We start from the raw sequence: 13,446 nt of genomic DNA, 5'->3' as shown, positions 1-13,446 counted from the left end.
TATTGTAAAATTGCAAAGCACACCATCTTTATTGTTTAAGTTAATACAAATCTGGATGATATGTTCTGAAATGCAGTATGCCACGCTGTCTGTTTGAGTGCATGAATATCTCATATATGATGTATTATTTCAATATACTATAAAAGGCAAGGTCCAGAGTGCAATATAGATTTTGTAGCCATTCATGCCAACTGAGGCCACTGTATTTATAGACACACAGAGACACTAATAAGTGGTATGCTTATGGTGGTGGAATGCTGAGGAAAGAAATACAAATATATTGTTGCTTTATCTTAGTGCATGCTTTTAGCTGGTAGTCTTTCACTTAATGGGTCCCAGAATAGAAAATTGTCACGTGACCTGTAGCAAAAACACAGAAGAAAGATTCAGAAACAAAAGTCCATTGGTAAATAATGATTGGAAGAGAATGCTTTCTCCTCTCAGACTTCAATGCACATCAGTAACCAGAGATACAGCAGTTTCCCTACTTTTATGCAAGGACAGTTTGAACTGTGAAGCTGCAGACGTTTATACATTGTGGAAGCTGTGGCTGCAGACAGCTGCGCAGCAGCACAACTGTCAGAGGAGCAAATTGTCAGTATTTGAATATGGTAACAGTCATCCACTTGGATGAAAGACCCTAGATAAACAGCACAATAAGCTTCAGAAAATTAGTGGTACACCTGTGCAATAAATTGCCTACTGTAGATCATTCTCATTGTAACACACTGATTGAGGATGACTTTTCTGATAGTGCTGTCTATAGTAAAGGAGAGATGCCTTACAGGCACGTTTTTGCTCCTTAGACCAGAAGTCTCAATATTCATGAATATTGTTTATTTCTCTATTGCGCACAGGTACGTATCACCCTAAATAGGAGTAGATAGCCCCTTAGCCAACTCCTCTAGGACGTTCCTAATCACTGAAACTGTTAGTGCTCCATCTTATGCTTTTGCAGTTTACTGTTCTCCATCCGGGCTGTCTCTTTTCTATGAGTGGCAAGGTTAGCCATGATATATTTTTCCTTTGCACTTTATTATCATTTTTGTTTATTCACTAGAATTGATATAATTTACCGGACGTACTTGAACCATCTCCCAATTTACAACCAATGTCTCTACACATAGGCTGTTTTAAGCTTCTCTTCTTGCCTGTGCCATTGCAGAAGCCGGCTAACCTTTAGAAAACAGTCCAATCATGTCTCACTAATCTAGACTAGTTTTATTGGTTAGTTACCTCTTCTCAAGAAAATCGGCATCCACAGTTACTTTTCTGCAATTTGGGGTTTGCTCTTGGTTTGTAGTTAAGTTTTTAGAGAACGTGAGTAAGGTGTTTTGTATTGACATACCCCCTTGCAATGAACCAGTCCTTCTGGCTGTTCTATAACCTTTTATTTATTAGCTTGGCTTTTAAATTCAGGATCAGAGACCTACAAAGTTTGAAGATAATGTCTTCTCATGTCTGAGAATCTTCTAGAGCCTCATAGTTCTCTAGTTCAAATCCCACCAGCCGCAACTCAATCTTTCATCCTTCTCCAGCCAAACGAACCACTGTTGATAATTCTAACATCTGTTATTTGCTGTGCCAAAAACCTGCTAGACCTGCACCAGTAAACATTATGACCTTTTTATTGTTAGTATTGACAGTGGCACTGTCTAGACCCCTGGAGCAATCCTCTTTTCCATGTGAGAAAAGTCTTCCTTTCCTCATTTTACATTGTTTGATATACATAATCATGTCCCTCACATAAAGAATTCATATAATCTTCAGTATAATATTCAACTTCCGTTGAACAGTAGCTTGGTAGAGAGGAAGGCTGATGGTCTAATTCATATTTTGTGCCATTGAAATTGTTGAGTGGGGTAGAAAGAGTGGGGATTTGGGATACCAGTCAAATACCAGTAGACTGGTCCGTCGAGATTTATTGCATGTAAACTATTAATATGTGGATTTCCTGAAGACATGTAATCAGTCCAGTCATTTTAGAATTATATTGGATATCCTCCTGCCATGTGAAGTAGTCTTAAAGTACCATAGCTATGGTGGACACCCAAAATGCTTAATGTTGCAGGTCTACCTAGAAGAGGATTGAAAACAATTGTCAATTTGAGCGTGTCACCCTTTCATGGTCCAAAATCATTAACTCCTCCTGTTCCAGTGACTCTATACCAACCTCCCTTAAACTCAGCCAAGTCACTCCCTCATCAAAAAACGAACACGGACTAGAACAACCTTAACAATTACAGACCAATAAATATCATCCCTCTCCTTGCCAAAGTCATCGAAAATTGTGTGCTCTCACAACTCAACAACCACATTGAAAAATTCAACCTGCTTGACATCTTTCAATCTGGGTTCACGAAAGGCTGTAGTATGGAAAACGCAATCTTGAACATCACAGATAACCTGCAAAGATCACTTGACAATGGACAGGCATGCATCCTAAACCTCCTGGACCTCTCAGCGGCCTTTGATATGGTAAACCACAAAATTCTCCTAAATACCCTCTCTCAATTTGCCGGCATCAATGCTACTGCCCTTCAGTGGTTCGCCTCTACCTGAACCAACGATCCCACGTTATCAAACTACATAACACAACCTCACCAGCATTTTCAGCCCACAAGGAGTCCCCCAAGGATGTCTTATCCCCTGCACTGTGCAACATCTATATGGAGCCCCTTGCAATGATCCTGAATCAAGCCACAATTGCCTACCACATCTATGCAGATGCCACCCAACTCGATGTTAAAATCTCATCATCTAAAGACATCCACTAAATCACACCATCTGCATGGTACAATCCTGGCTGATGAACAACCACCTAAAACTGAACTCCAACAAAACTGAACTCCTCCAACCTAATGGGAAGTCACTTCGCATCCACAGCTGGCTTGACAACCTCACTGCACTAAACTGCAAAATTTCTATCTCAAACTCCATTAAGTCTCTTGGGATTAAACTATACAAAAACCTGAATGTGAAAGACCACATCAATGCCTCCTCAAAAAGTGTCTTTTTCTTGCTGAAACTTTGTCCTCTCCAAGCTAGACTACGGTAATGCTGCGATCACCGGTTCCCCATAAACCTAACTTATCCTTATGAAAGCCACAATCAATGCAGCGGCTCGCAAGCCAATCAATCAATCAAACATATGTAGAGTGCACCACATACCCGTGAGAATCTCAAGGCGCTGGAAGGGAGTGGGGGACGCTACTTATCGAACAGCCAGGTCTTGAATAGCCTCCTGAAGGTCAGCAGGTCTTGGGTCTGTCGTAGGCTCAGTGGGAGGGTGTTCCAGGTCTTGGCGGCGAGGTTGGAGAAGGATCTCCTACCGGTGGTTGTTCTTCAGATGCGCGGGAGGTGGCGAGTGCGAAGTCGGCGGAGCGGAGCTGGCGGTTGGGGATGTAGAAGGAAAGTCGTCTGAGGTAGGCTGGGCCAGTCTTGAGGAGTGCCTTGTGTGCGTGGATGAGGAGCTTGAAGGATATCCTCTTGTTGACGGGCAGCCAGTGCAGGTTTCTCAGGTGGGGGGTGATGTGGCCGTTGCGTGGTACTTCGAGGATCAGTCGTGCCGAGGCAATTTGGATGCGTTGCAGCCGTTTGATGAGCTTGGTCCGGGCTCCCGCGTAGAGGGCGTTTCCGTAGTCGAGTCTGCTGCTGAGAAGGGCCTGGGTGACTGTTCTTCTTGTATCTGTCGGGATCCACCTGTAGATCTTGCGGAGCATGCGGAGGGTGTTGAAGCAGGAGGAGGAGACGGCGTTGACTTGTTTGGTCATGGAGAGCGTTGAGTTGAGGATGATTCCCAGGTTGCGTGCATGGTTGGTGGGTGTCAGGGCTGCCCTCAGTGCCTTCTGCCACCAGGAGTCGTCCCATGCTGAAGGGTTGGAGCCGAGGATTAGGACCTCCGTTTTGTCCGTGTTCAGCTTCAGTCGGCTGATCTTCATCCAGTCGGCGACGGACTTCATTCCTTTGTGGAGGTTGGCTTTGGCGGTGATGGGGTCCTTGGTGAGGGAGAGGATCAGTTGAGTGTCGTCGGCGTAGGAGATTATGTTGAGGTCGTGCTGTCAGGCGACGTGTGTGAGCGGGGCCATGTAAATGTTGAACAGTGTTGGGCTGAGGGAGGATCCCTGGGGTACGCCGCAGATGATCTCAGAGGCTTCGGATTGGAATGGGGGGAGGCGGATGCTCTGGGTTCTGCCGAAGAGGAAGGAGGTGGTCCATTTCAGGCCTTTGGCTTGGATTCCAACGGCGTGGAGGCGTGCGCATAGTGTGCGGTGGCAGACGGTGACAAAGATGGTGGAGAGGTCCAGCAGGATGAGGGCTGCGGTTTCACCATTGTCCAGCAGGGTCCTGATGTCGTCGGTGTCTGCGATGAGGGCGGTCTCGGTGCTGTGATTGCGGCGGAACCCTGACTAGGAACGGTCCATGATTATGTTTTCTTCGAGGTATCGAGTTAGCTGTCTGTTGATGATCTTCTTGATGACCTTGGCAGGGAACGGAAGCAGAGAGATGGGCCGGAGGTTCTTGAGGTCTCTAGTGTCTGCCTTGGGTTTTTTGAGAAGGGCGTTGATCTCGGCGTGTTTCCAGCTCTCTGGGAAGGTCGCGGTCTCGAGGGAGAGATTGATAACGTTGCGCAGGTGGGGTGCGATGGAGGGGTGCGATGGAGCTGCTGTCTTTGTTGAAGATGTGGTGCGGGAATGGGTCTGACGGAGAGCCGGAGTGGATTGTGCTCATGGTCTTGATGGTGTCATCGATGCTCACGCTGGTCCAGGCTAGCAGGGGGTCGTGGTCGATGGTGTGCGGAGAGTCTGTTGTGTTGCTGTCTGTTGGGGCTGTCTGGATGTTGAAGCTGTCGTAGATGTCTGCTATCTTGCAGTGGAAGAAAGTGGTGAGGGAGTCGCACAGGGCTTGAGACGGCGGGATGTCGTTGGTGTTGGAGCTGGGGTTGGAGAGTTCCTTCACAATGTTGAAGAGCTCCTTGCTAATGTGTGCGTTGTTGTCGAGGCGGTCTTTGAAGGAGGTCCTCTTGGCAGTCCTGATGAGGTGATGGTGGTTGCGGGTGACGTCGTTGTGGGCTGCGTGGCTGTCCGGAGTCTGTTCGCTGTGCCATTTCTTCTCTAGTTTCCGGCAGGCTCGCTTGGAGCCTAGGAGTTCTGGGGTGAACCAGCTGGCCCTCTTGCTGGTGTCTCTGTGGGGGGTTTCTTCAGTGGGGCGAGAGTGTTGGGCGCAGTCGTCGATCCAGCGTCTGAGGCTGTGGTCAGCGTTGTCGGTGTTGGAGGGTTCTGTGGGTAGGCTGAGAGCGAGGTTTGCGTGTAGTTGGTCTTCGGTGATTTTGCTCCAGCAGCAGCGAGGGATCTGTTGGGTGCAGTGGTGTGTGGTGGGTTTCTGGAAGGAGAAGTGGATGCAGCGGTGGTCGGTCCAGAGGAGTTTGGTGGTGTGGCTGAAGAAGACGTGGGGGCTTGCGGAAGAAGATTGGGTCAAGCGTGCAGCCGGCGGAGTGGGTAGGCGTTGTGACGAGTTGCCTCAGTCGGAGGTTGGCGAGGTTATTGATCAGGGTTGTCGAGTTGCTGTCGTTGTTCTCAAGGTGAAAGTTCAGGTCTCCGAGGAGGATGTAGTCGGTGGAGGTCAGGGCGTGCGGGCTGATGAAGTCGTCGATGGAGTCGCTGAACTGGGGTCAGGGTCCAGGGGGTCTGTAGACGGGGGTGCCTCTGAGGGTGGAGTTAGGGTCTGTGTGGATCTGGAAATGGATGTGTTCGGCGGTGCTGAGAGTGTCATCGGTGCTGGTCGAGACCCTGATGCTGTTCTTGTGGATGATGGCGATTCCTCCTCTGACTCTGTTGGGGCGGTCTCTGCGGGTGATCTTGTAGCCGTCTGGGATGGCTATGGCGATGTTGGGTGCGGAGGAGTCGTTCATCCAAGTCTCTGTCAGGAAGGCGATGTCCGGGGATGATTTGTCGAGCAGGTCCCAGAGCTCGACGGCGTGTTTGCGTGCAGAGCGGGTGTTCAGTAGGATGCATCGGAGGTTGAGGTCTTTCTTGGCGGGATGTTCGGCGGCTCTGAGGCTGGTGTAGCTGCAGTTCTGGCAGGTCAAGGGACCGTGTTTGCGTTTCGGGGCGACCTTGAAGCAGGTGTGGGTTCGTCCGGGGTTGAGAGCGTGGAGTGTGCTAGCATCGTAGCGATGGTGGTCGTCGTGGTGGGTGCGGGGACCAGGGATTCTGGCGCTGGGCGCAGACGAGCTTGCCTTAGGCGCGCCAGCGGCCGCCATATATGGGGATGTGGGAGGGAGGAGCAGCTGGGAGGCGGGCGGCAGGGGCAGCAAATGGGCAGTGAAGGGGCGGGGCCGCAGGGGACACAGCGGCGGGAACGGGAGCGGCGAGGGCACCGAAGGCAACCGGGCATAATCAGGGGCAGCGAGGGGAACAGAAGGCAAGCAAAACGGGCACAAATCAGGGGCAGCAAGGGGGAACAGAAAGCAAAAGAGGGCACAAATCAGGGGCAACGAGGGGAACAGAAGGCAAAAGAGGGCACAAATCAGGGGCAACGAGGGGAACAGAAGGCAAACAAAACGGGCACAAATCGGGGCAGCGAGGGGGAACAGAAGGCAAAAGAGGGCACAAATCAGGGGCAACGAGTGGAATAGAAGGCAAGAGGGCACAGAGTGAAGGGGCAACGAGGGGAACAGAAGGCAAGCAAAAACGGGCACAGCTAAGAATGCAGGCACAGGGGGGGACAGGCATAGCAGTCACAGACACCAGAAGACAGTATGGGCAGTACAGGGAAAGACAGACAGACAGCGACAGTGATACAAACCTAAGGCCTACCACTGGCCACCAGGGATGAGGCGCAGGTGGTAGCTTGCGGGTGGTGGAGGGCCTCAACTTCTACAGCAGCGGTAGCTGGGGCAGAGTCAGGACACACAGGTGGAGATGTGTGGTGGGAGAGCGACCTACCAACAAGGTCAAGCAAACTATCAAAAGCTGCCTGAATGAGACCTTTGCAAAGCTCTAACTCCATACACCTTATTCCACCCAAATTCAAGAAAGAAAAATAACTCACACGTTTGTTCTCTGGGAATGCACATAGAATTTGGAATGCCCTGCCACAGGATCTTTGGTCCACTCAATCTTTCCTACACTTCAGGAAAAATCTCAAACTACTTCTCAACAAATACCTAACCCCTAGTTCCTAAAACATCAATGTCCTTGGATACATGTCTCCCCCCCCCTCCCCCCAACTCCCAATGAGCCTGAACATCACAACCTCTGTATAGAATTGTGCATTTAACCCTCTTACCCCTGTATGAAACAACCCTCGCTACCTATGAACTATTTTGTACTTCTACTACACCACCTGTTGTATATTGCATCATATTTTTACCCTGTATTCTCTCTGCTGACGCTACTGTGCACACTCCGTAAAGCGCTCGGATACTTTCGGGTGACATCTTCCGGAAAATAAATCAATAAGTGTTCCTGCACAAGCAGTACCTAAGAGTTTCTCTTCCTGTTAGTTCAATAAGTGAATCCTACATGTCCTCATTTGAGGTCAAATCATCCAGTCAATAGAAATCTAATTTGACAAGATGGATACAATGTGTTGATGATCCTAGGTCCAAAATGGTTGCCCATAAAATGTATGTCAATGGAAAAAAAGTTATTAACTTTGAATCCGTGTTGACAAAGGTTGTGTGTGTGGATATATATCCTCTCACACACGTGTGTTTGTATTTCATGGAGGTGAGCAGGGGCAGCCTTTGAGATGCATTCCTAATGTGTGACCTACACCTTCGGTTTGTTCTGAATTGGTTGCAGTTTTCCCGGGAATGGACTGGCTGCTAACCTTACTTAGCTAATGCACACTCTACCAAGTGCATTAAAGGCGCAAGGGTCCAGCCACGACCTCTGCACTGCATGTGATCATATTTTCAAGGTTTTACCTTCACTAATAGTGAACATGTTTGTAAAGCACTGTTGTTCCATACACCTCTTATCCATTCTCCATTATAAACAGTTGATGCCATTCACTGGGTCTGTGCAGGAACATAAAAGGGATATACTTCCTGGAGTGCTTCAGAATTTCTCTCTTTTCAAGGCATTTCCCATTATAAGATAATAAGGAGTTAAACTACCTGTAGACTTTTTATTCTAGGGCCAAAAATGCATCGAGGACTATCCTGTTAAAATCAGGTAGCAAGGTCACTAATCTGGTATGGACAATTAACAATATCAGCTGAGTTTTCTAACTATCTGTTTTCTTAAAATTGTGCGATTGTGCAGCAGAAGGTGGTCTATGCCACGTCTTTACGTTCAGTTGAAATGCCAGTGGGCGTAGAACACTTTAATTTGTAAAAATGTAAGTGCCACGGCTCTCGTCAGGAGGCCACTACAACTTGCAGCACACATTGCTCCTGCCAGTGCTGCCAATGGTAGTAATAACACAACTGCTGACCATCACACTCCTACAAGTGTGACAATTTGGACTATTCCAGGCCCCAAAGCTATAAGAATGGCTTGGGCGGCACGTAATAGTCATTTTTAATGTATATTGAATTAATAATTGACTGTTGCTGTGGTCATCTCTAAATTAGCCAGACAGCGCCACCTTGTAGCAGACTGTCACAAGCCCTGGTGCTGACAATTAAGTGCCGGTACCAAGTACTGGAAACCACCAGCTCAAATTAAGCACTGCCATAAAATAACGTAATTCCAATTTCTCCAATTGTAGGAAGGATTTGCACGTGTCTTAACAGGTTTACACTCATGTCACTCCTAATGTTAAAACTCTCGAATGTTGAAAAAGACCACAAGTGTTTTGAATAAAGTGTTACTGTAATATTTGACAAAATGGTATAAATATTTTAAATCCGTATAACATAATGTGTATTTGTAAAGCACACGTTCACCTCGAAGAGTATCTTGGCACTGAATAACTGATGTTTATTGTAACCCAACTCAATGGTACTCATGTTATATTTTAATTTATAATATAATTTTTTTTTAAATTAATAGTGCAACCATTCCAGCTTCTGCTGAGAACCAGCTCTTTGTTCGTGAAGCACTGGAAGAGTCGCCTGAAATTAGTACTCGGTGAGCGAGAACACCAAATCAGTTTTTTAAAAAGATTTGTTATTCTTTTCCAAATTCAAACACAGAAACCATCATCAAGTGTGTATCCGAGACATTTTCCTATGTAACTTTGCCATTTTCTTATTCATATACACCAAAGTCCTCTTGCCCTCATACTTCTCACCGTGATTGAACATGTAAAGACAGGGAAGATACAAGCAGAAAGTATAACACATAATAAGAGGCCAGCTGCATACTTCGTACCCTGAATACAATAATCACCTAATATCTCCCTCCCCTGGTATTCTGATACACTTTAAAACATCCACTTCAAGTACTATTACGTATCACTGTCATTCCCAAGAGTAAGACAGGGAGCAAAGTTTCCTGCGGTATTTTAAAGTTGGAGTGACCTGATTCTATAAGTGTTTTCAAGTGTCGCAGAAAAGTTTACTTTTTTTTTTATTTTGCCCTTTTTACAATATTACAGAAAGATACCATGCTAAGAAAGCACATCAGACAGTATGGTTGATTTCCAGTAAAGAACAAATAACACAGGTACTATTTTAGACACAGGCCAAAGGATAATGATCGCAAGATTGCAGAGGACAAAAGGAAGGGCTTTAAATAAAGTTTACATAGTACCGTGCATAATCCGGGAACTGGGAGGAGGCAAAACAAAGGGGGCTTTCTAAAGTATTTAATTTTAGTTAACATCAATATAAATAACAATTATTTTGGCTTTTCATGGTTAAAAGAATTCAGCATGTCTCATTCTTCGCTTTAGGTGTTCAATATTTTAAATTCATGGATCCACCAGAGCAGGGGTAGTGTTCCTTTCCATTGGCCTTGTTTGGTGACAACACACCAGTACACTGAACAAAAACTTTAGTTTTATATTTCTGAGGTATACTCTTCCTACAATGTGCCTGCCATGTGGGCACTCCATAGCAGTTAGTAAGGGGGAAAGGTATCTTTCCACAATAACATTTTTTACATACTGACAACAAATTTCCGTGTAGAAAAACATCTTCCTTTACACTTCTCAAAACTGCTGGGGTGTTTTTATTACTACGATGCCCTGTTGGCACCGTAGTAATAAAAAGATTGGAAGCAATTCGGAATCAGAAAATTACTCAAAATGGATGTCTCGGTGCTAATGAAACTATGACAAGCCAGCTCACCTCTAGGTATGCATTTTGCTGTTAAACCAAAGCTTTAGTGTTTTGTCCTTCCAGTGTAGGATTCAAGTGTAGGAGCCAAGTAGAAAAAGACATCACCACCAAAACATGCATGCTGAATAGAAGCCACCTTAAAAAGAAGCAGGCAGAGGACCTCAACAAGCAAGGAAAAACATACAAAAATGGCTGTGGATAAAGGTTGCGCTGTTGCCATAGAAGTACTGGTGAACAAGGCACAACTCTTTAAAGGTGACCTGCTTTATTGAAATCCAACACAGTTAGGCAAGTGATGGCATATGTGCAGATTAGGATCCAAAGTCAACCGAACAACCTCATTCTGGATGATCTGGAGTCTAGAGGTAAAATATTTTAGCATGTTTAAATACATCGCCTTGTCATACCCAGCCCAGATGAAATAGTGACTTTGACTGCCATTTTGCTACTTGCCCTCTAAAGGAGTTGGATAGAGGAGAAAACAGATTTTGGTCAAAGACTTCAAAAGGGAAGAACAGATGAGCATAACTCTTTTTGACTTGGATCAGAATCAACAGAAATCATTGAACCCGAAGACAAAATTTCACAATTTGGATGAAAGTTATGGGGTGGTGGGGAACACTAGCTTGGCTGTCCAACACCACCATGTTGTTAACCAAATAGTGTATTCCGTACCCTGAGGCCAATACCTCTCTTTTCTTGGAGTTGCCTGTGAGTGTATCTTACTTCATCTAGACTGAACCATAAAAGGAATGCACAGGATCCTCTCCTTAACTATCCCACTGGAAGATAATCTGGATGTTGTGAAATAAAAATGTAATGGAAACCCAAAAGAAATTTCAGCATGTACACAGGGGGACACATTCACAAAGAAAAGGATGTGGCTGAATAAAGTCTTTAGTGGCTCATCCCAATGAAGAGGGTAAAAGGCTGAGCTGATGAAAGGCAGTATATGAGCTGTGAGCACTGTTGGAGGTTGGGTTGAATGTTGGCCAGTGCCAACCTATGCCCATTTGTTTGAAGCTTGGAAATTACAATTGCGTGATTAAGGGTGCTGTATGTGACCACCAACTCAATAGAACAAGAGCTGCAACACTGCCAATATCCTGCATTTCACTGAGGCCACCAAGGACAGGCAAAGACACTGACTTCTGTTTTCCAGAAATATAAAAAATTTAGTTTTGACTCTTTTGCCAAAACCATTGCTGGAAGATGCAGAAAAGAAATCAGATAAGAAACGAGTCCCATGTGAGGTGTCCCATTGACCTTAGTTTGATCAGTTCTAGCCATCCACATATGTGTGGCAGCGTTTTTACCGGGACAAGTGGGATACTGGTGGGTGATGAGAATTGTGGGGATTCCTGCTGATTCCGGAAGTTTCCATCAGAGAAATGTAAGAACCATGCATAATTTTTTGGTGAGGTTTGCATGGCATTGTGGGAAACAACCTTGTGGGGTCCACACAAGGCACACCACCCTGGAATCCCTTGGGGGTGTCTAGTTTAAAAAAATGTCTATGGTAGGTAGTTTTTCCTTGGGTGGTTCGAGCACGGCCCCAAATACCACAGGCACCCCTGTCGCTGATTTCTCCAAGTGGTGCTTTCGGGCTTTTTGTGTAGCAAGCTCTTGGCCGATCCACATAAGTAGGGTACCATTGTTATAAAGAAATGTGTGGGAACTCAGGGTGGTAGAAAATGTGTGGATACCCACAAATTCCGGATCTTTCTTGCACAGTAATGTGAGGAAAATGTGTATTTTTAGCCAAAGTTTGAGGTTTGCAGGGGGTTCTTGGTAAGAAAGCCTTGTGAGAGTCATGCAAACCACAACTCTCTGGACTCACTTGGAAATGTTCAGTTTTGGTAGAGTGGCACAGCGAAGCCCCAAATGCACTGCAACCCACATTGCAAAAACAGGGTTGTTTTCAGTGGAAAAATGTTATGTATCCAAGTTGCATTTTGTAGAGAAGGGGTATGAGAGTACACTGCTTCACTTTCCAGCACAGTTCACCCCTTTGCATCATGGTAAATGCAGTTCAGTTTAAATGCTTACTTAAATTTTTGTTAAAGTGTTTAACCAAAGTTGGTAAAGGTTAGTGCTGTGACTCTCTAGACACATGTGTTTCTGGATATTATCCTTCATCAGTAGAAATAAAAAACGAAATTCATCTGGAGTTGCTGAGAAAGCTGTCACAATCCTCTCAGGCCCAATTCAACACAGCAGTATGCTCACATCAACATACAACCGCCATTCAAGAGCTGATCACATTCATATACCACAGGACAGAAATACAAGTCAACCAACTTGCATATAAACACACCCCAAGCAAACTTCAAAAGGCATATGGGCAGACATGTTGAAAGTTGAGGCCTCAACAAGCTTCACAAATAAATAAAAAATGTCACAAAGTTTTTACTACCTGTCAAGTATCTGCCGCCATCGACATTCTGAGCATACTGAATGTGTGACTAGTGAACCTTTACTAACTGCTCCCATGAGATCCACGTGGGGCTCAGGAAGACGTGTCTTTCATGCGCCTTTAGTGCACTTACTGTCCTAAATCCAACTCCTTCCTGTTTGTGGATGTTAAATGGGGGTGTCCAAGGATGCCTCAAGGCCTAAAGTCCCCAAAGTGAGTGAGCATGTCTACCTTTGAAACTGAAGTAAACATGCTGGGCAACACTGTTATAAGATTCCTGCAGAGCGTTTAAAAAACTACTACTGCTTTTGGTTTTGCTGCACATGTTACTCTGTGATAAAGTGAGCTTTATGTGCAGTGCGTGACAGTAATGCACTTGTAATATGGCAAACAGAACATCTACCTCATTCTGACAGTGGCTAAAGGTGTCAAGCAGGCTGTAAATATTTGGGTTATTAGTTGAGAGGCTTGTAAGCCCTCCTCAAACAATAAACACAGTCCTCGTGAGTGTGAACCACTAAAAGTCACTAAATTAACCTGTGCTTAACCCTCTGGTATCTTGGCACAAAAGCAGTCAGGCTTAATTTAGAGGTGAAGTGTTAAATATGTATGCAGCACACATATGCCGTCGACACCCAGATCGTGGTTTCTCTAACAAAAACCCCAAAAAACTAGGGTCCCCGATTCTATAACTGTATACGGGCAGTTAGCGTCTCGGATGACAAGGAACTACTTGAAGCTTAATTCAGGAAAAACAGAAATCATCCTGTTTGGTTCCCAAACTTCCTTCTGT

At 45.5% G+C, this 13,446-nt stretch overlaps 1 protein-coding gene across 7 annotated transcripts in view; it reads left to right on the top strand.

Moving 5' to 3' along the window:
- Positions 1–13,446, top strand: part of PPFIBP2 (PPFIB scaffold protein 2) — a 1,154,531-nt gene that overhangs the window by 902,654 nt on the left and 238,431 nt on the right. For all 7 annotated transcript variants that reach the window (XM_085648219.1, XM_085648223.1, XM_085648222.1 and 4 more), the window contains one exon: positions 9,006–9,083. In XM_085648219.1, the coding sequence (XP_085504345.1) occupies positions 9,006–9,083 (78 nt within the window). The remainder of the gene's footprint in view (positions 1–9,005; positions 9,084–13,446) is intronic.

This window comes from Triturus cristatus, chromosome 3_2, assembly GCF_964204655.1.
Source record: "Triturus cristatus chromosome 3_2, aTriCri1.1, whole genome shotgun sequence".
In the NCBI taxonomy this organism is placed as follows: domain Eukaryota; kingdom Metazoa; phylum Chordata; class Amphibia; order Caudata; family Salamandridae; genus Triturus; species Triturus cristatus.
This window is presented reverse-complemented; position numbering and strand designations above follow the sequence as displayed.